At 36.6% G+C, this 22,895-nt stretch overlaps 1 protein-coding gene across 4 annotated transcripts in view; it reads left to right on the forward strand.

Moving 5' to 3' along the window:
- Positions 1 to 22,895, forward strand: part of LOC121524730 (transcription factor 4-like) — a 349,074-nt gene that overhangs the window by 178,228 nt on the left and 147,951 nt on the right. For all 4 annotated transcript variants that reach the window (XM_041810216.1, XM_041810213.1, XM_041810215.1 and 1 more), the window contains 2 exons: positions 8,668 to 8,794; positions 12,864 to 12,913. In XM_041810216.1, coding sequence (XP_041666150.1) covers positions 8,668 to 8,794; positions 12,864 to 12,913 — 177 coding nt within the window. The remainder of the gene's footprint in view (positions 1 to 8,667; positions 8,795 to 12,863; positions 12,914 to 22,895) is intronic.

The raw sequence follows: 22,895 nt of genomic DNA on the forward strand, positions 1-22,895 counted from the left end.
GTGACCCATCGGCTACCTCCATTCCAGTCCTGTCGTTGAAGCCGTTGTAGGAGGTCCACAGTGTCCATATGTTGGTGTTTCAGTTTCACTGCCGGTGCAAAATCCTCATTCACAACATCAAGGGGAAGTGCAGAAATGTCAGTAACCTCCAAAGATGGCTTAGAAAAGCCACACATGTGCAAATTAAATGCAGTCTGAAATTGGTGCCTTTGAGCTAATGAATACAGTACATTTTTGTAACAGTTTGTATGACGGATTACTCTTTTGAAGAAGCTGTGTTTTGCTTCAAACGTCATAGTGCTACAAGGGGACCAAACTGGTGAATCAACTGTGGATAATGCTCCAAGTAATGATGCTTTGGCCTAATACTTTTATGGGGAAAATTTCTTGGAATAATGCCCGGTGTTCAGATATCTTGAAGTCAAGGTAAGAAATAGAGTCCTCAGTGTGAAAAGGTGAAACAAGTTCTACAGTGTCCTTTAAATCACAGATGACTTGCCGCACTGGTTCATTTGGGGGAACTCTGGTGCTGATCAAGAGAGGAAGAAATCTCAACAACCTCCAATTCTCATGTGCATTCCCTCCAATTGTTCTCTTTATAGTATAGGTGAGGGGGACAAGATGGGGACTGTTTGTCTTATCAGTCCACTTAAATGGAAATGCTGTGATTACCTCATTCAAATCAGCTAATGTAAAATATTTTTCAGGAATTAACACCTTAAGACAAAGAGCAATCTCAACAGGGATGATTCCTTCAAAGAGATCATGAGGAAAACTCAGGAAAACTCTCTGTCACACTGAAATATGACAGATTTTCTGACAGCATACACTTTATTCACACCAAAATGACTATACAATGAATTTTCTTCAATAGCTTTAAGATGAGAAGTATGAGTATCCACCATTCTTACATGAAATGCTCCAGACTTGACTACTTTTGTTTGAATGTCTACATTGTCAGCTGTACAAAATCTGCAAACATATTGACCTGAAAAATTTACACAAAAACCTGCAATACTGTGAGCCCCGAGGTTGTCTGCTACTACACAATGAACAAAGCCCTTCACAGTTTTCCCCAACTTGGCAATAAACAGTCCTTGTTGTTGTAATGTAATAAGACCATCTACTAAGGGCTATAATACAGTGTCAAAACCATAGACTTATATATTTATAGATATTACACAGCAATGAGTGACAGTTAGCAGGTAAGTTCCGCAATGCCCAATATACTCCACAGACATGTTTCTTTCTAGAAGTGCCGACGGGGATTACAGATTTCAAAATCATCTACATACAGAATAAGTGAAATAGCACACTCCTTTGACAACTGCAAATTCTCTTTGTAATATATACCATCATAAAATGAGTTATACCGAATTTTATCAGATTTAATTTGATGGGGAGATTTCAAATTGATTGCTTTATCCAAAAATGTTTGACAACTTAATTTCTGCTATAAAGATTGTAGTATAAATGTACTGAAAGGATTTTCTGTTCCAGGAGTCAAGCACAAATTCTATAGGTTCTACTTTTTAAAATGTTTTTGTAGTATGTTTTTCACTTTAAGGCAGTGGAAAGTGGCCCACGACCACCAAAAGGAGCTGTAACTGGATTGGATTTACAAAGAGCAGTAGTGAGGTCCTGCACAAAAGTTTCATCTATTTGAAGTGGCCATTCTGTAAGTGCTGAGCTATGATCTGATGGACAAGAGGGACAGAAGCAGTGCTTATCAAATAGTGAAAGTCTAGCAAAAGTTCATTAACAGCCACACTAGAAACGAGATAAATATGTTCTAGCTTCAGTAAGAGAGAGGCAACTTTTAGCTCAACGCTATGTGGCAAGTCATTTAAATCTTGAACATCAGAACTAGAATCACCCAAGTCCTCTGCACCTAAATCATCTGAGGGCTCAGCAACAGTCTGGATACTGCCAGAATAATGACTTTCAACAGAAAGACCTGAGCTTGACCCCTGTCTCCCAAGTATTTCATGCTTTAAGTCTTTTACGGAACAATCACTATGGTTTCTGCTTCTCTGAGTTCGAAATGAACCATAAATATTTGTACTGTATGGACACCCCTGAAACACACAAACAACTGTCACACTGTTTTTCAGGTGCTGTGCTATATGTTAAAAATAGTCCTTTAAATTTGAACGCTCAGTTTGAAAATAAATTAAATTGAGAAATTTCCTGCAGATGCTGCTGGATGGAATATAAAATATCTTACAAATACCTTCAATCACTGACTGTTTAGTTCAGCTGCTGCTTCACTTTGTTTATCTGACCTCCTCTCTCCTTCTCTGCCTCCCTATACAGGGATTCTGGGTGCAACGAGTTTTGATCATGTTTTAAGTCAACTAATTATAAATATGGAACTATATCCCTCATAAGTGATACGTCTGATTGACTCTCAGTCTTTGTAATCCCAAGCACAAGCAGAAGTTTCATCATATAAGAAAAGGATATTACAGAATACGCCAACCCTACAGTATTAAATGAGGGGAGAAATGCAAAAAAAAAAGACTTGTGTTTATCATTAAACCTTAAATTCTGCTCTGATTTCTGTGCATCTTACGCTCACACGCACTCTGTGTGTGTGTGACTTTAGCTTACGCACACACCGCGGAGAGTTCATCTGCACTGTGTTCCTCAGATACATCTGCTGCAGATATTTTCTTCCTCTTTGGCAGTTTAGGCAGCGATTCAAGGTGTACTGCTGAAGATACAGCGCTGCCACATTGGTGTAATACTACAATTTCTGTTTAAAAGACATCCTCTTAGTTCAGTGCTTGTCGCAGAATACGTTTTCATGATGTCAGAGCTGGAGTCGGTACATTTTTTTGTCCAACCTATCACTAACCATAAATATGAATAAAGCTTAAAACACACCTTGCTTTTCAAGCAGCAAAATTCCAAATTCTTACCTTGTTTAAAAGAGTTTTGTTGAAGTCCAGGCGGTCGTCACGTACAAAGATGGCCAACAGAAATACCTCAGCAGCCTGAGCAGGTGAAGGTAACGGACCAATAAGGAGTGCCCAGGTGTGACGACATGTGGTCACTTGATATGAAAACCCTTGGTTTGAAGTAGAATTACCATTTAAGTTTAAGTATTTCTTTTAATTTATTCCAGGGGAGTGTGATTTGCTTTTAGTCAAACTGAAAACAACAAGTTTATACTAGAAACCACGAGTTTTGTTTAGACCAGTATAAAAATGTACGTAATATGACACAGTCGTTTCACTTTTTTTCAGTGTAAACAGTTTTAAGCCCAGCTTTAGGCCAGATTTGCCTCTGCTGATCAACATGGGGCATGTCCCAAATCAAGGGTTCATCACAAACTATTTTTTGTTCAAATATTCCTGAATTGTGTGTTGTCCACGCAGTGACTTTACTGCTCCCTCCCTACCGCATTGCAGACTCCCAGGATATCCACAGTCCTAGGTCAGACTGCCTGAGATGCCCTCAAAAGCCAATAAGAAAAAGCAGACCAAACAGCATGACCAGGGTGTTTACACTGAATTTCCACATACTCCACCTGCGCTGCCATCTGGCGCATTTCATTTTTGCCTTGACTGACGGCACGCCACCTCATCCACTATATCTAAACCTGAGTAGTGGTGCTTCTGGCACAAGTTAGAGCATGTGCAGTGTAACTGCAAAGATTGACGAGACGGTGCGGTGTGCTTCGCTGTGGGCTTTTCATGTGGATCGCAGTGCAGATGAAGTTTCTTTACGGCTAACGAACATAAACACAACTATACCTCCTCCTCCAACGACATCCTTATTCTGTACTTGTTTTAGGATTTTTGTTTCAACTTCAACACATCGGGACACTGAGAATTCTGATCGTCCCTTATGTTTTGAAGCAAATTTCTGTGAGATCACTTGTATGGGGAATCTTCACTTTGTCAAGTCACCATGTGTGTGCATTCAGGGGATTATAAGTCATTTTTAAACTGTCCCTAGGTCTGTGGTCCCCAACATTTTAATGGTAGGTTAATATTTGAAAACTACTGTGTGTGGCTACTATAAGAAATCAAATTGTAATGATATTTCTGACAGTACAGACTTAGATAATTTAAACATGCAAACTTTATAAAACTAATACTCATTATTTGGGATGCACATTCAGCCCTCAGGTCTAACATTTAATCTTAAGTCACAAAATTGTATCAGATCATTTGCATGGAAGTGAAATCGTCAATGTTTACAGTGAGGCAGACAGGTAAAGAGAGACAGGCAGAGAGAGGGAAAGACAGGGACTTTGTCTCTCCTCCAGCCTGTCTTGTTGCCACGGTGACCAGCCTGGCCTGTCCTGGCTCGATGCTGGAGTCCGAGAAGAAAAAACAAAGAAAAGAACAGAAAAGAAGAAAAAGCGCCACAATCAATGAGACCCTTTTTGTTTTAGTGGGAACCCCCTTTTACCCCCGACGACACGGACAGATCGACAGGACGGCTGAATCGGTGTGTGATTGTGTGAGCATGTCTTTGTGTCTGACTCCCTCTCCCTCCACATGTGTGTGAGTGACTTTATTTAAGACAAGGGCCCTTTTGTTTTAAGGCCCAGAATGGCTCTGAGACCGAGGCTGGCCCTGTAATTGGCCTACTTAGGGCCTGTTTAGCATGAGAAAAGCCCGCCTTGGCCCGGCAGCGCCAAGCTAACTCTTGTTTTCAGGCCACAGAGAGGACGGACGCGCTGATCAGAATTCAGATTAGCCCCGAACCCCCACCCCCCCAACACACTCCTCCATCCTCTGCTTTAAACACACAGCACACTAATTACTTAACGAGAAAGCTGGGAAAAAAAAAAACAGAGTAGTGGTAGAGTCTACTTAAAAAAAAAAGAAGAGTTGGGGGGTGATGGCAGGTTCTTTTTCACCTCTTCTCTGCTCTCTAACTTTTTAAAAGAAATGACCCTCTCCTCCATCTCTCCCTCTCTCTCCCCTTTATTCACGACTTCTCCTCTCGGCCCAGACGCCACTTGTTGCTGCCGAATCATTGAACTTAATTAGCGGGACAATGTGTGAGCGGTTTGCTAAGTTTGAGCCGTAAACAGAGTCACAGTTAGAGGAAGGAGAGGGGAAAAGCTGCAGAGAGGAGAAGTTAGAGAAGGATGTGGAGCAGGGCGATGATGGAGTCAACGCTGAGCAGCATGAGGTCGACGTCAGGGAGGTAAATACCATCACAGACACGGCTTCATTTAGCCATATCAGATAGATTTGGGGTGTCTGAGACAGGCTTCACCCCCAATCTAATCTATTGATTAGCTTCTCTTTTTGAGCTGGAGTTGTACTGTTATTTTGCTTTTCACTGGGAAAAAGAAACGAAATTCTGAAATTAAAAATCAGCAAAGAGCCTTTTTTAAATGTGTTTTTCTTATCTATCTTATCTATTTGTATATTACTCTATTAATCAATCTTCCTCTATATTTCACACCTTATTCCATACATTAAAGCAGCAGTACTGTCATTTAAACCATGTACAAATATATAGTTAATTTCTGTCCACATTTTGGCAACATGTTTTAACGTGTTCCCTAAATCTTAGGGTTAGAGTTCAGTTTAGGCGTTAGGGGTATGGTTAAAAAGAAATCCACTGGGAAAATTTCTTATTTTCCCATTTTGTTCTAGCATACATCAAGCTCACTAAGAAAACTTACTGACTTAAATGTATCGTATCAGTTTTAACAGATACCTGGGATGATCACATGGACATACATTTTGTTAATGCATCACTATGGCACATTAATCTAAAACACAAGTTAGCCATTGACATCATTACTATATTGTTTTATCACTAAAACATTGCAGTGTTGCAAATTAGTTTCTTATAACAGTATTTCCGGTGAGGTCAGATTTGATAAATAAAATCTGGTTTTATTATGTTAAATGTAGTATTTTCTGTCTGTTTCTGGCTGTCTTTGTTTTTTTTACCTTCCTCTATGATTACAAATCAAACTCAACATGATTTTTACAGGGTGTTTGCAGATGTAGCATGAACTGGACACTACGCTTTATAGGATATTTTCTGTATTTTTGCTTCTTTTTGCACTTATATCAGCCTTTTTCAACCTGTACACACATTTGAATATCCTCAACGTAGTAGTTATACTCAATATTTAACCCTCTGGTAACTGTACGGATGTTTTTGTCCAAGGATATCTTTTTTTTTTTGCTGTTTTTTTTTATTTTGCTGCAAAAGGCAGGATTTTTGTTGTTTACATAATACCCTTTATCCTTTTAAGTTACTTTTAAATTAATAATTTTCAGTACTGAGTAGAAAAAACGAATATTTAAACTGTTTTTGTGTATACCTTTCAAGTGCCACTATGATGACAGGATGTGAGAGCTGTTTCTTATGACATTTAAAGGTTAAAATCCTTTAATAAAAAAAGTTAAATTCAGTTAATTTCTGTTTCTGTTGCATTTTAAAGTGCAACTTTTTTGCATCTAAAACTTTTTATTTTGAATTGTTGTTTTTTCTCTAACTGACTTTAACTTTACGCTAACCTGCTTTTATTTTGAAAAATAAAATGGAGCTCTAAGTAGACTGTGACATGACCTTGGCCATGGAAAAAGGAGCTTGTTATTGATTGAAAAGGAAATAAATGAATAATCAAAACATTGATTTTTCATAACACAAGGTGAAATGAGATATTAGTTTACATCACTGTGGTTTCGGATGGATAGACTGATATATTATTAATTCTGAGGGAAATTCAGGGTATCCAGTACACAATTTTCTTCACAGAAGTGAAAACCTAAAAAAATTAAAATTCTAATTAAATCAAAAATTATACTATAACCAAAAGTTAGATATAAATTTAGAAACAGAAAAATTAAAAGCCTTTGTATGTTAACTTAAATTAGCCTCTATACATTTTACAGCAAAAATACGTTTCACTGTGAACAACGACAAAAAGCTGTCCCAAAAGTAACAGTCATGTGTTTTAAAGAGAACAGAAGTAAATAGATTAACAAATACATTTCAAAAATAATTTTAAAAGAAACAAAATACATTTCTAGAGAGATGCTGCATATAATTATGATTAAAACAATAGAAATAACAACAATAACAATAATAATAATAATTACAATGATAACGGCAAATGATGCATTTATTTTCAAAGGCAGTTTAAATATTTGGTAGTCTGCACAGACTTACTCGCATCATATTTCTTGTGTGTTTTCTGTTTATTCTTTGTATTAATTTACGTATTTACTTAACCCTTTTTTAACCAGATGAAGACCCATTGAGATGGTATCACTTTGCATATGTAAAGATTTTTTGAAATTTATTTTGGCATATTTTCTGTCTTTCTTTGTTGCCGCTTTCTTTTCAGCTTGTTTTACCTGCATTGTCTTGTTCTGGTTTTTACCACTGCCTGTCATTGGTTGTAAATGATGCTCGATTTGTAAGTCGTGTTTGAAGACTCTCACCTGGATTGTCTTTCTCTGAGTAACTTGACTGCCAGCCGTTGGCTAAAGTTGTAGTTTATACGTTCTGGGCACACCATAAATGTTTAACCTACATGATCAAAGTGTGTTTTTTTATGATTCTACTGTTATGTGACACACTTTTTAAGTATTTCCCATCTTTTTTTTTGTTTTTTTTAAGTTTTTGTGTTTTGAGTGCGAGGTTTCACCCACCTTTGTTTTATATTTCTTCTTCTTAGACCACAGTGAGCAGCTGGTCATCCCCTTTTGTCTTTACAGTTGACATCAACATGTGCCTGAATCCAAAAAGATCTCTTCTTTTAAACACGTTTATAGGCATGGGGTTTTAAAGTTGCAGTTCGGCCAGTATTGTCTTTGTCTTTTTTGTCTACATGAACGATTTTTCTGCATAAAACCAAGGCTTTCTCCAACATGACTGGTCGAAACCACTAGGACTACAAACTCAAGTCAGAGTCGCTCCCAACAAAATACATGATTGTAACTTTATTTGACATACTACAATTAAGCACAAAAACAGCGATTCAAACTAGTGCTAGTACACGACTACTATTACTGAAACTGTCACATCAGATCGGTCTCTCGTTGTCCTCAACGTTGCAGACACGTTCAGGATTATTACGTCAACGTCTTTTTACTCCTAAAATGACTTAAGGTTTTCAAGCTTTCTTTTGAAATGTTCTTCCTTCTGTGCCAATCATTCAGCATTCTTACTGTCTACATGTTTATCTAGTGTCCCAAGTCCTTCAAAGTGTTTCAAATTCCCCGTCCACAATTTTTGATAAAGATCTTTATTCAACATTTGAACACTCTCAAAAAACTTCATGTTTTTTAATCAAGTTTAAATTTAAGACTGTTTTCCCTTTTTGAGTTGTTTTTTTATTCTTTTCACCGTTCAGCTTTTAAAAGAAACTAACAAGTCTTTTCCAAGGGTGTAACAGTGAACTATTTGACTGATCTCTTCTTTTATGAAGAGGAAATAAATGTATGGATCACTGCGTTCGCTCTTGTTTTGGGTTCATATATGGGAGTTTCTTGAGTTTTAGCAGTCTTGACACTGTAGAAACCTGAATCCGTTTTTTGGTTATTGTCTTCACTGATGGCGGATGGCGTGTCTGCCTGGCCCTCGCTTAAAATCACATGATTAACAGTCTCTCTCTCTCTCTCTCTCTCTTTCTTTCTCTCTGGTTTTGTCTCTGTGTCTCTCGACCAGTCCATACTGGGAGGTGAGTTGGGAATGGGGAGTCCCGGCGCGGCGTCTCCCACCAAACCAGCAGGTCAGTACTACCAGCACTACGGCTCCAACCCGAGGAGGAGAGCGCTGCCTATGGACAACATGGGTGAGACGCCGCCAACACTTACACACAAACACACTATGGCAATCGCACACAGCCGTTAAATTAATTCTTCTCTGACCAGTTGTCCAACAACGAGTGTCTGGCTTTCTCAACATTTTATAATCTTGGATTTTTAGGTGAGAGTTTGAATTTTCACAAACATAAAATGAGAGAGTAAGAGACAAAAAAGACTTCAATAAGAACACGGAAGCTGCAGCTGTCCTTTAAAGAAGCAACCCAAGCCATGCTGTAGGGTTAGTGTAGATTTAAAAACATTCTCATTTCACATGGTTTAATAGCTTTCACTTTGTGGCCTACTCAGGTCTTCATCAGGGATGTGCACAAAGTTCCCACCCGTATGTGACATTACAATGACCCAGCAGCTTTCTACTCTTTTGTCTTCATAAAATAATAAAAAAAATCACATTAGATTTTCAAGAAATTGCCATTTAAAAATAAAACAATTTCAAATTCTGAAGGCAAACAACTGAAACTACTGCTGCCTGATTTAACAATAAATCCTTTCTCAATAAAAGTGGTGCCAGAAGTGTTAAAGATCCAGGCTTAGCCCACAGTTAGGAAGGTCCAGAGGCATACTGCAGTGGATGTTTTTTTACCTATCAGGCCGTTATATGCAAGCAAGTACAAAATTAAAATTCCAACAGATATAGACACCAGAAATAGACTCAGTTCTACATAAAAAAAACATCCTTCAGAGCCAAGGTTTCCAAATGCACTGAGGCACACTGGTATGCCTTGAGGTAAGCCAAGGTGTATCATGGGAGTTTGTGCAGCCATACATTCTTACTAGAACTGTATAACAACTGAAGATACCCCTGATAAATGTGTTAAAATGGCTTTTCTATATGGATATGAATATGGTGTTCTGGCTTGTTGCCTTGGTCAAAAATATTTCACAAACTAGTGCTTTAGGGCCAATGTCTTTTTTTCTCTATTCTCAAAGTGTCTCCATCATTCTCAAATCAAATAATACGTTAAAGTTCAAACAGTTATCTACTACCGACGTAGGATGAAGCTGTTGTATTTTCATTTTTTGAAGTTACATTACAGGTAGGGTCCTGCACTGTTTCATTCATTCATGTGTTTATTTGATTAGGACGGCACTTACTGTCAACATAGCTGCAATACACGCCAATGTAAACACGCCAGAATTAGTACAATCACTAAATTTCAGCTAAATTCAATTCATCTTACTTCTTTGTAATTCGAATAATGTAAGAAAACTCACTGTGGTAAAATGTCACCCCTTTAGATCGCTGGTGTCAGGCCAAAACCTTGCATCTCCATTTGTATTATTTTAATTTTTTTCAATAAATCAGTGCTTTCAGTCACACTTTACATTCCCAGTAGGTTTGGACAAATTTTAAAGCAATAAAAAGTGTCCAAAAGATGCTGACTATGAATAGTCAGTGTTAAATTAATTATAAAATATAGTTTTTGTAATTCCCTGAAAAATGGTGACTCGGGTGATATGCATGTCTGCATTAATTAATGTAAACTATCTTAAATTATGTTACCCACTTGTGTAGATCTGCCAACACCCTTGCAGGTTTTGTATCTCTGATCATGTCAAGTCAGCATTCTTTCACCTGTTTGCACATTTTGCAACCATGCTGTCAATGCACACAGACGTATATGTACAAAAAAGATAACAAGAGCTTTTAACATATTTAGATTTTAATTTTTATGCTTTTTCCAATTTTTGCATTTAATGTTTAAATGCACATGCATACTTGTCTCATAAAACTGATTATGATTTTTTTTTTTTTTTGATAACATAGAAAGCAAAATGTGTGGTTTCAGGTAGAAACTTGCTGGCGTTGGACCAAAACCTCATTCATGAATGTAATCATTTTTTCACAAACCAGTGCTATTGGTTACCCTGTATATCTGTCAGTGGGTTTTAACCAGTCTTAAAGCGATATAAAGTATCAAACAGATGCTGACTATATCCATTCAGGGTTAGCTTTATTGAAAAAGGACAGTATTATTTTTCTTTCCCTGAAAAGTGGAGATTTTGGAGATACAAGGTTTTTGCCCAATTCCAATGTTATACATTGATTTGAAGTAATGTTAAAAGTTTTTATAGTGTTTTTTTTAAGTCTACCCAGACCACACATATATTCACAAACAGAAATAATGACAATAATGATAAATAAACAGTACGTAGACCAAGGTGGCACCTTGACCCCCTCATCTCTAAACCTCCCCTTGCTCCACCTGTGGGCCAAGGTGGACAGGTGCTGAGCGGAAAGAAAGAACAGCGTGAACAGGAATATGTCTCGTTTACTGCAGGGCTCCTAAAGTCTAAATTATTTATTGCACCAAAGTAGTGAAACATTTTATATGGAAATCTGTTTTTATTAATGGGGTTTTGATCGACACTGATCATGTGTTCTAGACCTTCATTGAGGTTCATAGATTGTTATAATTTCACATCTCAACAATGATGCTAACAATTATGTACAGTTTCTTCAACATTTGAAATTGTATATATATCACATATGGTCACTGGGTACTGGATGTGATATATATGATGACTTATGGGTCAAATCACGCCACTGTTCATGTGATTTCCTTAAGCTGTATATAAGAGGCGCTATGTAAGTGTCACTTCAATCTGATGAAGGGCAGCTGTGCCCGAAACGTCACTACTTTGGTGCAATCAATAATTTGGACTATCCTAGCCCTGCAGTCTGCAAGAGGTTCTGTTAATGAATTCAAACCCGGGACACCTGTACAAGGATAATGGCCTCTGTATATGGGTTGTGCTCAGCTCGATGCAGTTTAGAATGAGGATTTGCTTTTAATAAAGGTATGAATAGCGGTAGACTTGATTTACACCACTCCTGGAAACAACAGCTGTTCAACTTTCTGGAATTTTTTTTGCTTAATTTATTTCCTGAATACATTTTTAAAGCAAAAATACTCTGTTTCCAAATCAAAATTTTCCTTTTTCCTTATTTGCGTTTTGATTTGCTTATTCCTTTTTTTCTAAAATCCCTTTTGCTATTCAGTCAAACATTATAAAACACAATACAGGCTGTAGAGAAATTTTAGTTCTGGATGTGATCTATACCACACACAGTGTGACAGTAACCAGAATCTGCATTCAAAGTCAGGAGAAATGTTTGAAAAATGGCTAAAACTACAGCATTGTATTTGCTTTAAAAGAGAAATTATCTCTTTCTGTGTGTGTATTTTAAAGGGACAATGCACAAAAAAGTAGTTGCAACAAAAGCTAATTTTAACATTTAACTTCTGCAGAAATCAGGTAAAAGAACTCATTTCTTGTTGGAACAATCATAATAATATTGATATTTAAATTCCTTTATTCAAAGCGTAACTTTAATCTTGCTGACCTTGGTGAAGCATTTTAACCTGACTTGAACTTGAATCACAGCGGCTGCGTGCTCTCGGGAGCACAGTTGTTATTATGTGTAGAGAAGGCCGAGCTTTGTGCGAGTGTGACTGTCCTGTTTTTAACGGGGCTTTAAGAAAATAAAAATATAGACAAGCCTTTTAAAGTGAAGCACAAAGGTGGCCGCGCTGTAGCCTTGGTAGCGTTAGCCTTGAGAGGACACATCCACACACAGACACGGACAAACACTCACCAACAAATAGACACACGCACCAACGAGACGACTCTGGGCCAATTTCCAAAAAATGGCTCTTTCATTTTTCCATCAAAGTCTCACCTTCCCGGCTGATAAAGCGCTCCCTCGCTCTCCTTGAGAGAAACCCTGAAAAATAATATAAACGTGTCAAAAGCTGCCCTCCTTCTTTTTATCAAACAGAAAGAGGAAAAAAAAATCAGCCCGGCTCTTTTTGTGTACTGTCTTTTTTATTTTCTGCATCTTTTTGTGTGCCGCTTGTTTGCACTGAAAGCTTCCTTTGTGAGCGAATCGACGGCGGTGGGAAAAGTGGCCTCGCGGGCTGATCGATTAAATTCAAACAAATCAAACCAGCGACTCTTTATAAGAGAAATAAAAGCCTCTTGGCCTGTTAAACCCTCATGTATTGTTTTGTTTCTTTTTTTTCTCTCTTTCAGACGTTCACACAAAAAAAGTGCGGAAGGTCCCTCCCGGCTTGCCGTCCTCAGTAAGTGATAACATTCCCTTTTTTTTTTTTATTACAGAGGTATTATTGCCACTTCAAGTGTGTGTCGCAGGAGCATAAAAAAAGAGAGCTGCTGATGCTCCGGCATGTTTGGAATCGCCGAGCTGGTTTGAAGTCGTAAAAAGCTGCACACACAGCCAGGTTTGCTGCAGTTTGTTGATGTGGAGATGTGGCCGGGCCGGACACAAACAGCTGCTGGCTTTTTGTCGTCAGTTTGTGCTTTTTGGGGAATCAAGTGGAGGAATTTCATGCCAGAATAATTAAACCGACATTTAAATGGACAACTATTGCTCTTAATTTGTGGAAATGTGGAATTTTGTGTCATTTAAAATAATTGAAAGAACACAACGACAGATCTGCCCACAGACAGATGTCATATAGCTTGTTTGAAATGGTCCATGCTTATTGATTCAGGGAATATTGTCTGCTGTATTGTGACTGAACGTGCTCAGTGGTTGTCCAGTCAGAGGTCATCTTTTTTAAGCCAAATGGACAGACAAACATACTGGCAGAAATGAAGTTGCACATGCTGTAGGATTTTGTGAAGGTGACGACTTTGTTGCAGACTGGCTGGATAAAGACGCCTGTCGGCCTTTCTTTTTGTTGTGCTTGTTTAGAGATCAACTGGAGGAATCTGACATCAGAATAAAAAAAGTTGTTGTTCTAAATGTGTGGAAATACCAAAGAATAAATGCCATTTTCCTTTTTACCATTGTACAGATTGATACTTTAATTAATCTATAAGCAGTGTAGTTTTTAACTGGTTGTATTTGTGTCTGACAATGCTCTCCGATCGACTGGTTCGAGGTTGTTTCTTAAGGCCAGCTCCGAAGGACATAAGTCCTGAAAGAAATGAAGTTGCAGGAGAAGAGGAAAGTCGCACATGCTGCCAGCTTTTTTGAATTTGGACGAGCTAAAGGTGAAGCTGCTGTTAAAGATGAGTCGCACACACACAGGCTTTTCTTTTAGTTGTGGCATCCTTACTTAAGGAATCAGCTAAAAGGAAATACACAGTGGTGCTAAAAAGGAAAGGTGCTCTTCTCGAGATCAAATGAGTTATTGTGAGTGGACACTTGTCCTCATATTGAGTGTTTCTTTGTAGGGATGAAATGCTCTAAACGACTTTAAGAGAGTTGTAAGTCAGCTGGACTTTTTCTTGTGTTTTTTAAATGAAAATGTTCAGAATATAGGTTCCTTCTTTCGCTGATGTCATAAAATCTTATTTTACATTGATATATTTCATAATTTCTTTTGTCATTAGATTGCACTTTTAGGTGTACAAAGAAGCCCTCATATCTGCTTATCGCTATGGATTTAAAGCTTTTTATTTCATTAAGAGATGCACAGCATCATCTGCATAATATCTGCATTGGCAGTTGATTTGTATTGGCACAGACTTTTCTTCCTGATATTTGCAGCTAATAAATCAGCCCCACATATCTGCATAATGTCCAAATGTGCCTCAGTGCTTCACCTGTTTAGGTGAAACCTTAAATTTTGGAGCGTTGAGCAGCAAATGTACCTGGTTAGATTTGATTTATTTTTCAGCCTTATTCCATAAACTTTAACCTTCTGAGAACTGAGCTTCTGTGTGGAATGCATTTTTAGTTTTTCCCACCTATAATGGATCAGAAGAACCTGATTACTTTAAAGACTCGACTTGAATGATCAAAACCCAAATTATTTACAAATACATTCCAAAATAAATATTTAAAAGTTCATATCACATTTCCTTAATACCAATACATTTCCCAAATTTCCATGAAAATACCTAAAAATTCGAAGCAAATTTCCCACAAATCTTCTAAAACTATGAATATGTAAATGAAAATATATACCCAAAATTTCAATGAAATCCCTTAAAATTTGTCCAAGCAAATTACCCCAAACATCCAAACAAATTCAGTAAAATTTTCAAGAAAATTCCTGAAAATTTCAAAGGACACGCCCCCAACCCCCTCAAGAAAGCAAATTCCCCCCAAAATCTTAAATTCTTCGTATGGAAATATATATCCCCAAATTGTCAATGAAATTCTCAAAATTTTGAAAAGACACCCCCCATTTGCTAATCAAATTCCCCAAAATTTGTAAATAAATTCCTTAAATACATCAAAAATGAGAGCAAATTTCCCCTCCAAACTTGAACAAAATCTCAGAAATAACTGAAACATTTCCCAGATGTCTTTGAAAATACCTGAAAAATTCCAAATTCCCCTAAAAACCAAATAAATTCCTTAAAATTTAATGAAATTAAATGGGAATTTTACCAACATTTCAAGCAAATTACTTGAACTTTAATGTACATTCTGGATCTCAACAATTCTAAGAGCAGAAATTATTACTATTTTGTTAGAAAGCCAAAATGCAATGTCCGCATATGTACATGCTTGACGCCGGAGGTAAAAGAGGGTTGAAGTTTCACGCCTGAACTACATCTTGTTTAAAAGTTTTTTGCATGTTAGAAAAATGTGTTGGTTTTTTTTTTTTTTTGTGTCACTTCAATTCTTTCTCTGGTATTTGTAAAGAAACATTTCTGCACAAGATTTGCAGGTTATTTGTGTAGAATCTATTTTATTTTGAAAGTATAAGTGCCGTAAAACAAGAGTGAGTCACTTATTGTGTGGCAGCAGGTTGTTACAGTATTGTTTGAAGCTCTAGACAGGGCACATAGAGCTTAAACTTGTTTTTTATGTGTATATGTTATAATGTATATGTTCTTTAAAAAAAGTAGCTTTGTTCCTCATTACTGAGTGCTGATATTTTGAAGAGAATTCCTCTTTCATTAATCGCTCTTATTTCAAGGGGACTAAGGCTAAATGACGGGGTGTACGTGTAGGGGTCTTGGCCAAAATTAGTCTGAAAATATTGTCACGTTGGCAACAGTCTATATCATGAATGAATGAATGTTTTATTTTTGGAACATAAATCTCAACAAATCAAACATCAAACAAGACTGATTTACATCAGATTTGTTGATCAGGAACTAAAAAGGCTGAAGCTATGGCTTATTTTGCCTTTCTTGAATACAAAAGTATCGCCTAGATAATCAAATATACATAAGAAAATGACTATGAGACTGTACATTATAATCCACTGTCATACCTTTACTTTGCAAGCTTTGATAATTTTACATTTAAAGCGTTTTGAACAGAGTTGCATAATTTTCATTCTTCATAAAGTCCCTTTCGTAGCTGGCAAAATTATAAATTTAACTTTTGTTCTTGTGCATCCTGATTCAAGATCATTGAAGATTGATAATTTTCAGTATCTGTTTTTTTTTTATCACACCACACTTTCAAGTGAACACAGGTGTGGTTATATCTGGCTGTAATGACATTATGGGTTATTTTAAACTTTGGTTTAGTTATAACAATCACAATCTAACCATGACAAATCCAGGAAATGCAATAGGAGGCACTGAGTTTGATTAAAACTTTTTATCTGGCCCACAAGGGGAGCATAATCTATCTCAGCCAAAGTCTATTCATTTATGATTATATATTGTTTTCATCCATTAAACTGCTTGGACTTTTGGGTCATTTGAAATTTTCCAATGAAATCGGTTCACTTAATCACAAATAGTTGAAATCACTTACAATAAAACTCCAGACATTTGCTTTTGGCTGTGCAGATGTTTTTGGTTTTTTTTTTTTGGTTGTTTTTCTCCATTTTATTCCAGAGTCAGATAATATTTTCGTGATGTTGACTTAATGATTAATTAATATAATCACTGGTTCCCACAACGAGAGCTTTTAGCTAGAGCTGAGCTTAAAGGATGTTGTTGCCTCAGTAAAAACTCCAGTAAATCTTAAAAAAAATCTTTAAAATTTACAATGATGTAAGTCTTTGTATTAAGTAGTGTATTTTTTTGTTGTGTATTGTCATGTTTATTCACATTACAATACAGAATTTGGATTTTTATAAAAAGGCATGAAACAGAATATGACGTTTTGTCTCATTGGGGATCCAAAATCATGAGAAAATGAGAAGCTGACTGTTCTTTAAAATGGATATTCTAGCAGTAAAACACGCTGGGATGTCCTTGAAATGATTCTTATTTTTTAAAAAAATGATTGAATAAGAAGCTCTTGAACTCATCAGATTTATTTCAGATTTAGACTTTAACATTTGGAGGGGTTTTTTCCGTGTCTGACCTCATTAATCGGCTGTTAACGACGGCTGAATGTTCGCCGTGTCAGACGCCTCTTTGGCTCGGCGGGAGTCCGCCTTTCTGTGGCCTCGGCCCGCTTTGTCCCCCGCTTCCTCCTCTCCTTCCTCCTCCTCTCTGTGTCTGAATCAGCCCAGGGAGGGAGGGGGGGGGGGAGGCAAGGGGGTAAGAGAGGAAGGAGGAAAAAGGGAAATAAGGAGAGGAAACTAGGGAAGAAAAAAGATTTGTTTTTGTCATGTTGGTGTTTTTATCTTTTGTGTGAGAAGTGGAAGAATGAGACATATTCTAAGAGGAGCTGTTTAATTATGGTTTTAACATTTTAACATGTACTATTTCACACATTTGTTTGTCTGTGTCTCACAGCTGTAGTAAGACCCAGTATATACTTCAATTAATACAAAGCTATGCTTTTATTCACACGCCTCTTTGAAGTGACCCTGTCGCTATTTGGGACAAGCTTCAATACAAGACGTCTGTGGACTTGATTTCAAACAAAACTCAATCACAGCAATTATGGGAAAGGTTTTTAAATTGTAAATGTACACCAGGGCATATATTCAACTGGGAACAAAGTGAAGCTATAAAAAAAAAAAAAAATCCTCGTTTGATTGTGCTCATAGGGTTGTCATGATACCAGATCAACTTCATTAAATATTATGATACCAAATATAGAGGTTCAAGACACCCAAAATCAAATTATTTTTTGTTTTTATTTGTCAAACTTTTCAGGCAATCTCCTGCACATTTCCATAAATTTAAAACATAGTCACTACCTTCAAACACAACTAACAGAAACATTTTCTAGTGAAAGATCACATGCATTATTATCTTTTTAAACAAAATAAGCAAAATGAGAAGGATGCCCATTTGCGGGTGCTGTCATCTTGCTGTGGCAGTCATGACTGTAGCATTTACTGCTGCCTGCTGACTGTGACAGCAGCAGAGATAGCTGGAACAAAATGGTTGCACCACATCCTGACAGCACAGAGAGCATTAGCAACAGAATCACTTCGTTTATGTTGCTTCCTTTTGTAGTATCCTGCTAGCATGCAAGTGATGCAACGCAATACAGCGCAACAAAGCGTGATGGAGCGCAAAGTTTTTTCCTGTCGCCCTGTTTCTATTTCTCTGTGTTGCTTGTGTTGAGATGGGCAAGGAACAAGGAAAGAGGGAGATGACAAAGCTTCAGGAGTGTTGGATAGGATTAATTCTTTTATTTTCTTTCACTTTAATCACTCAACAGAACTTGACATCTACATTTGAAATGTTGTGCTCTGACTTGTGTCAACATGGAGGGAAATTATTCAGCACAATGCTGCCAAAGGCTTGTCAGTAAAAAAAAATACAACGCTTCCATTTGTTAAAATTTTAAGAAGTGGATATACATTTTTGAGAAGACTCAGGTTAAAACATGTATTTGCATTGTAATCCCTGATGAGTTTAAAGAACTCAAAATAGCAGCAACTGATTACATGAAAATTTAAATAACTGAAAAAACAGGATTCGTTTTGTAGCAGGTACTTTGCCATTTTCAAGCAAAATCAATTAAAATTTTATCCGTACATTTATGTTAGGTTTGCTTAACTTTTTAAGTTCAACTACACAGTGTAAACTTTCCTGCACTTTAAATTTAAAATCAAACTCAAAAAAAATGTTTGAGTATTTTTGTAATGCTTCATGTTCCTCACCCACTGCATTCTTCCCTTATCCTTATCAAATACTTTAATTTTGAACATTTATGCCAACCAAGGTAGGCAATCTTGAATGACTAAAAGTGACAACAACTGAACCAGAAAGTGCACTTTCATCATGTTCAGTAAACAGTACCATCCATCGTATGTTGTTAGTGGTCCCTACAGGCAGCAGTCCTCCAACTAAGTGAGCAGCTTCACACATGGTGCAAAAGTGTCTATTGCCCAAAGGCATTCTGGAAAAACTGTTCAGATTATCTAAAAGATGCATTCGGCTGACTCAGGAAAATAGAGTTGAAATAGACATTTACAATTTTAAGTTAATGTACTCATTTTTTAACAACCTTGAACTGTTCAGTCTTACGGTGAAAGACTGCATTTGTTCTAGAAAGTGCACTTCCACAGGGTTCAGTACATTGTCATTGTCATAATGGATGTGTTGCTAACAGATGGCACTTCTCTAACTGAGTGAGCAACTTCACTCATGGTGCAACAGTATCTAATGCCAAAATGGATTCTGCAAAACTCTTTAGATATTAAGAGATGATTTTCAAATAATTTGAGTAGAATGACAAAAAGAAAATTAGAGTGACGGAGTACTGCTCACTAAAAAGTAAAAATGTGTTCTATCATCTCAGAAAAACAGAGTTGAAATAGATGATCAAGATTTTTAAGTTAACACACCTCAATTGCTCTACGACCTTCCATTTTTTTTGTCTTACAGTGTACATTTAATATTTAATAATATTCTTTACTTACATATTTATTTTTTTACATTCTTTTCTGCTACAGTCAAAAGTTTGTCACAGTTGTTAAAGCAGCTGAGAAGTGTTCAGGTTCTTTCTGATTTTCAGCCATTTTAGTTGGTTGTGCATATGTGAGTGGCCAAAAAATGTTGCATCAAATGTTTTTAAGACCCTTAAAGACATTTATTTAAAGACAAACCCGCTTCGTTCGCTTTGTTTTGCTATGTTTTGTACCATTTAAGGTCCAAACTGAATGACTCTGATTGGTTGAAAAATAATTTAAATTTGGGCCTTGATGTCTCATTAAGACATTCATGGTGGGTCCTAAGGATAGATTAATTCAGACCACAGCTTTTCTTTTTGTCGGCTTTCATTCAAATGTGCAAATGTAAGAGTGAGATGCCACTACAGGAGTGGCACTTATCAACCTCTGGTTGAAATCCTGTTGGTGAAACTTAACTGTTTTGTCTTTTGTCCATTGAACGTTCGAAAGGGACACAGTACATTTAAATGAAAGCGAAGCTTTCTGGAGAGTAGGTTTCATGGTCATCTCTCGTGATGTGATGAAAGTATAACTATTAAACTGTACTTAGAATCAGTGTGTGAATCAACGTTTCACAAGTTCATATGTCAGTTAATTGTATGCTACACAGTCTCTGCATTCTTAACTGAGGTGTGTTGTGCAGGATTGTTTGGGTTAGTCTCATATTTACAGTCCTGTGATCCAAGTTTTGGCCTCTATTCCTTTGCACTTTCATGTCTCAGCCTCTGTGTATCCTCCTCTGTGATGTGAGTAATCCCGCTTTTTTTCCTCCCGCTCACATCAAGAGGAAGAGGAGCGACGAGACGACCCCGCTGCCTGTGAGAGGAGAGCTGCTTCGACTCAGATGCAGTTGTGGCACAGGCTTTATTTTAACTGGAGAGCTGAAATTGCTGTAAATATGTCACTTTCATCATTTAGATGCCTTTAAAGAGCTATGGCCAATCCTCTTTAAAGTCATTACTCCATTTGAGCATCATGACTTGATTTGGGACTGTTAAATTGAATAAAATACCTGAGTTCGCTGATATAGATTGTCCTCATAGTTCATTTTAAATCTTTAAACTCTGCATAAAACAAAAGCAATATATATTTTGCAACAAACTTCAAGGAATAAAGCATAAAGACAGAACAGCATTTTACTGTGTTTTTACTATATCTAATACATGTTTGAAAGCTTGGACAGGAGAGCAGCTGATGGATTAGAAGTTATAATAGTGAGTACAGTGCATGGCATAATTCCAACATTTTATTTTGGTGCAAATTGTGGGCTCATAACTAAAGAAAAAAACATATGAGACTTATAGTGAGAGCCTGGTTGTAAGGACTGAAACAGTTGCTTGTTTCAGACTCATGAACATCTTTCTTTAAGTTTTCTGTTTGATTTTTAAGCCTCAGCATTCTGCTGTCTGGTCAGAGTTTCCTGCTTGTCTCTGAAATGTTTTTTCTTTTTTTTTTCTTCTCGATGGTCCGGCCTCCAAACCGGCTGCCAACAGCACTGACGATGTGGCTGTTTTCACTCGAGCTCTCAGCAGCCGACGAGGCAGTTTGTCTGTCCGTGGTTATCTTTTATTCAGCTCTTTGATGCAGATATTTGAATTCTTTTATCGCCTGATGCAAGCTTTTGTCTGTTGTTTATTATCATTATTTATTGAGCTTCAGGCCTCATATATTGACCTATATTTGGGATTTTTTTTTCTCTAGTATTTATATGATCTGCTTGGGATATTCTAACACAGTAAAGATCCTTTATCGCTCATTTAACGGACTGTTTTTGCAAGTTAAAATTCAGAACCACTGAGTTTTTAGATCCAATGTTTAATTTAAATGAATTTTCTATTTTATTTATCTTTAAAACAATATATGTAACATTTTAATATGTGTCACTTTACATATTATTCATCTGTGTCCCAGAGATGTACTTAGGCTCAATAGATATTGCTTTTTATAGCTTTTTTACACGTTGTTTGAAATGACCCCACCTTTATTTGTTGATAGGCTTTGATAAAAGATATCCCATTAGGTCACACCACCACAGCCCAAACCAACCCTTCATGACTGCATATTGGAAGACATTAAAGGTACAGTGTGTAATATTTAGCCTTGTACATTGAGTGGAACAAACTTCATAAAATTGATTAGATTATGCTTTTGTTAGATGATGCTGATGTTCCCAATTTTACATACTGCACCTTTAAGAATTTAAACATTCTTTTTCTGTTTTCGCTGCTGTGGTATCAAACAGGTTAAAGGATGGTTTGATGTCTACTAGAATTGTAGCAAAGCAAAGTTTATAACTTTGGTATTGGGACATCCATTTGTTATTTCTTTACGGAAAAATATAAAACCATGTATCATGTTTACTAAGATGTAATTTTTGCTCAGTATTGCTCAGTCAACCTTTAAAGCACAGCCAAAAATGGGGAAGACTTTGAATGGATAATATGTCCCCTTTAATAGCAAGAACAAGGCTAATGCATTGTTATTGTACCAATCATAAACTAAAAAATAAATCGTTAATATTCAGTATGAACAACAATGGTCTAAGTCCTAAACCCTGCAGCACCCCACATGTAACTTTCCAAAGGTTTAAATTTCTCTTGTTAATGTGTACAAATTGATACCTGTCCTCCTAGTAGCAGGTTAGCCCATCATGAGCCAGTCCTCAGATAGCATACCTCTGTAACTGATAAAATTAGTGTATGGTCAGTGGTGTCAAATGCTTTTTGTAAAACAAGAAGTATCCCAAAACTATATTGGTTTCTCTCTGTAGGATTTGTAATTTGTTCAGTGAAATCTATCAGTGCTATTTGTTTTGCTAAAAAAAAACATTAAATTAAAACAGAGGGAAAATATACAGTGACTTTGTTCCAAGTGATATCAATAAAACAGAGCTATATAGAGACAAACCACCAAGCACACTCACAATCACACCTATTTATATGTATTTCGCTTCAATTTTGAAAAACAGCTAGCCGAATGACTAATAGTGTTAAACCTGGTCATTATTAAGGCAATTTTAGACTTTGTACAATACAGAAAATATAAAACATGAGCTCAAAGCTCTCTATTGTAAGAAGTGTTTATTTTCACATCCATATCAATGTTTCTATCACATTGATTCTCACTTCACTCTCCTTCATTTGTCACCCTCTTACTAGAAGACCTGATAATTTAAAAAATCATAATCATGATCACTGATATATACTGAGATCACCATTACTACTACTACAAGAAAAGACTTCAAAGTTAGCAATAGCTACACACACTGTTTACAGTACATCAGCTATCTGCATCATTCCTGTTCAATAAAAATTTG

Source organism: Cheilinus undulatus, linkage group 17 (assembly GCF_018320785.1).
Source record: "Cheilinus undulatus linkage group 17, ASM1832078v1, whole genome shotgun sequence".
Lineage (NCBI taxonomy): Eukaryota > Metazoa > Chordata > Actinopteri > Labriformes > Labridae > Cheilinus > Cheilinus undulatus.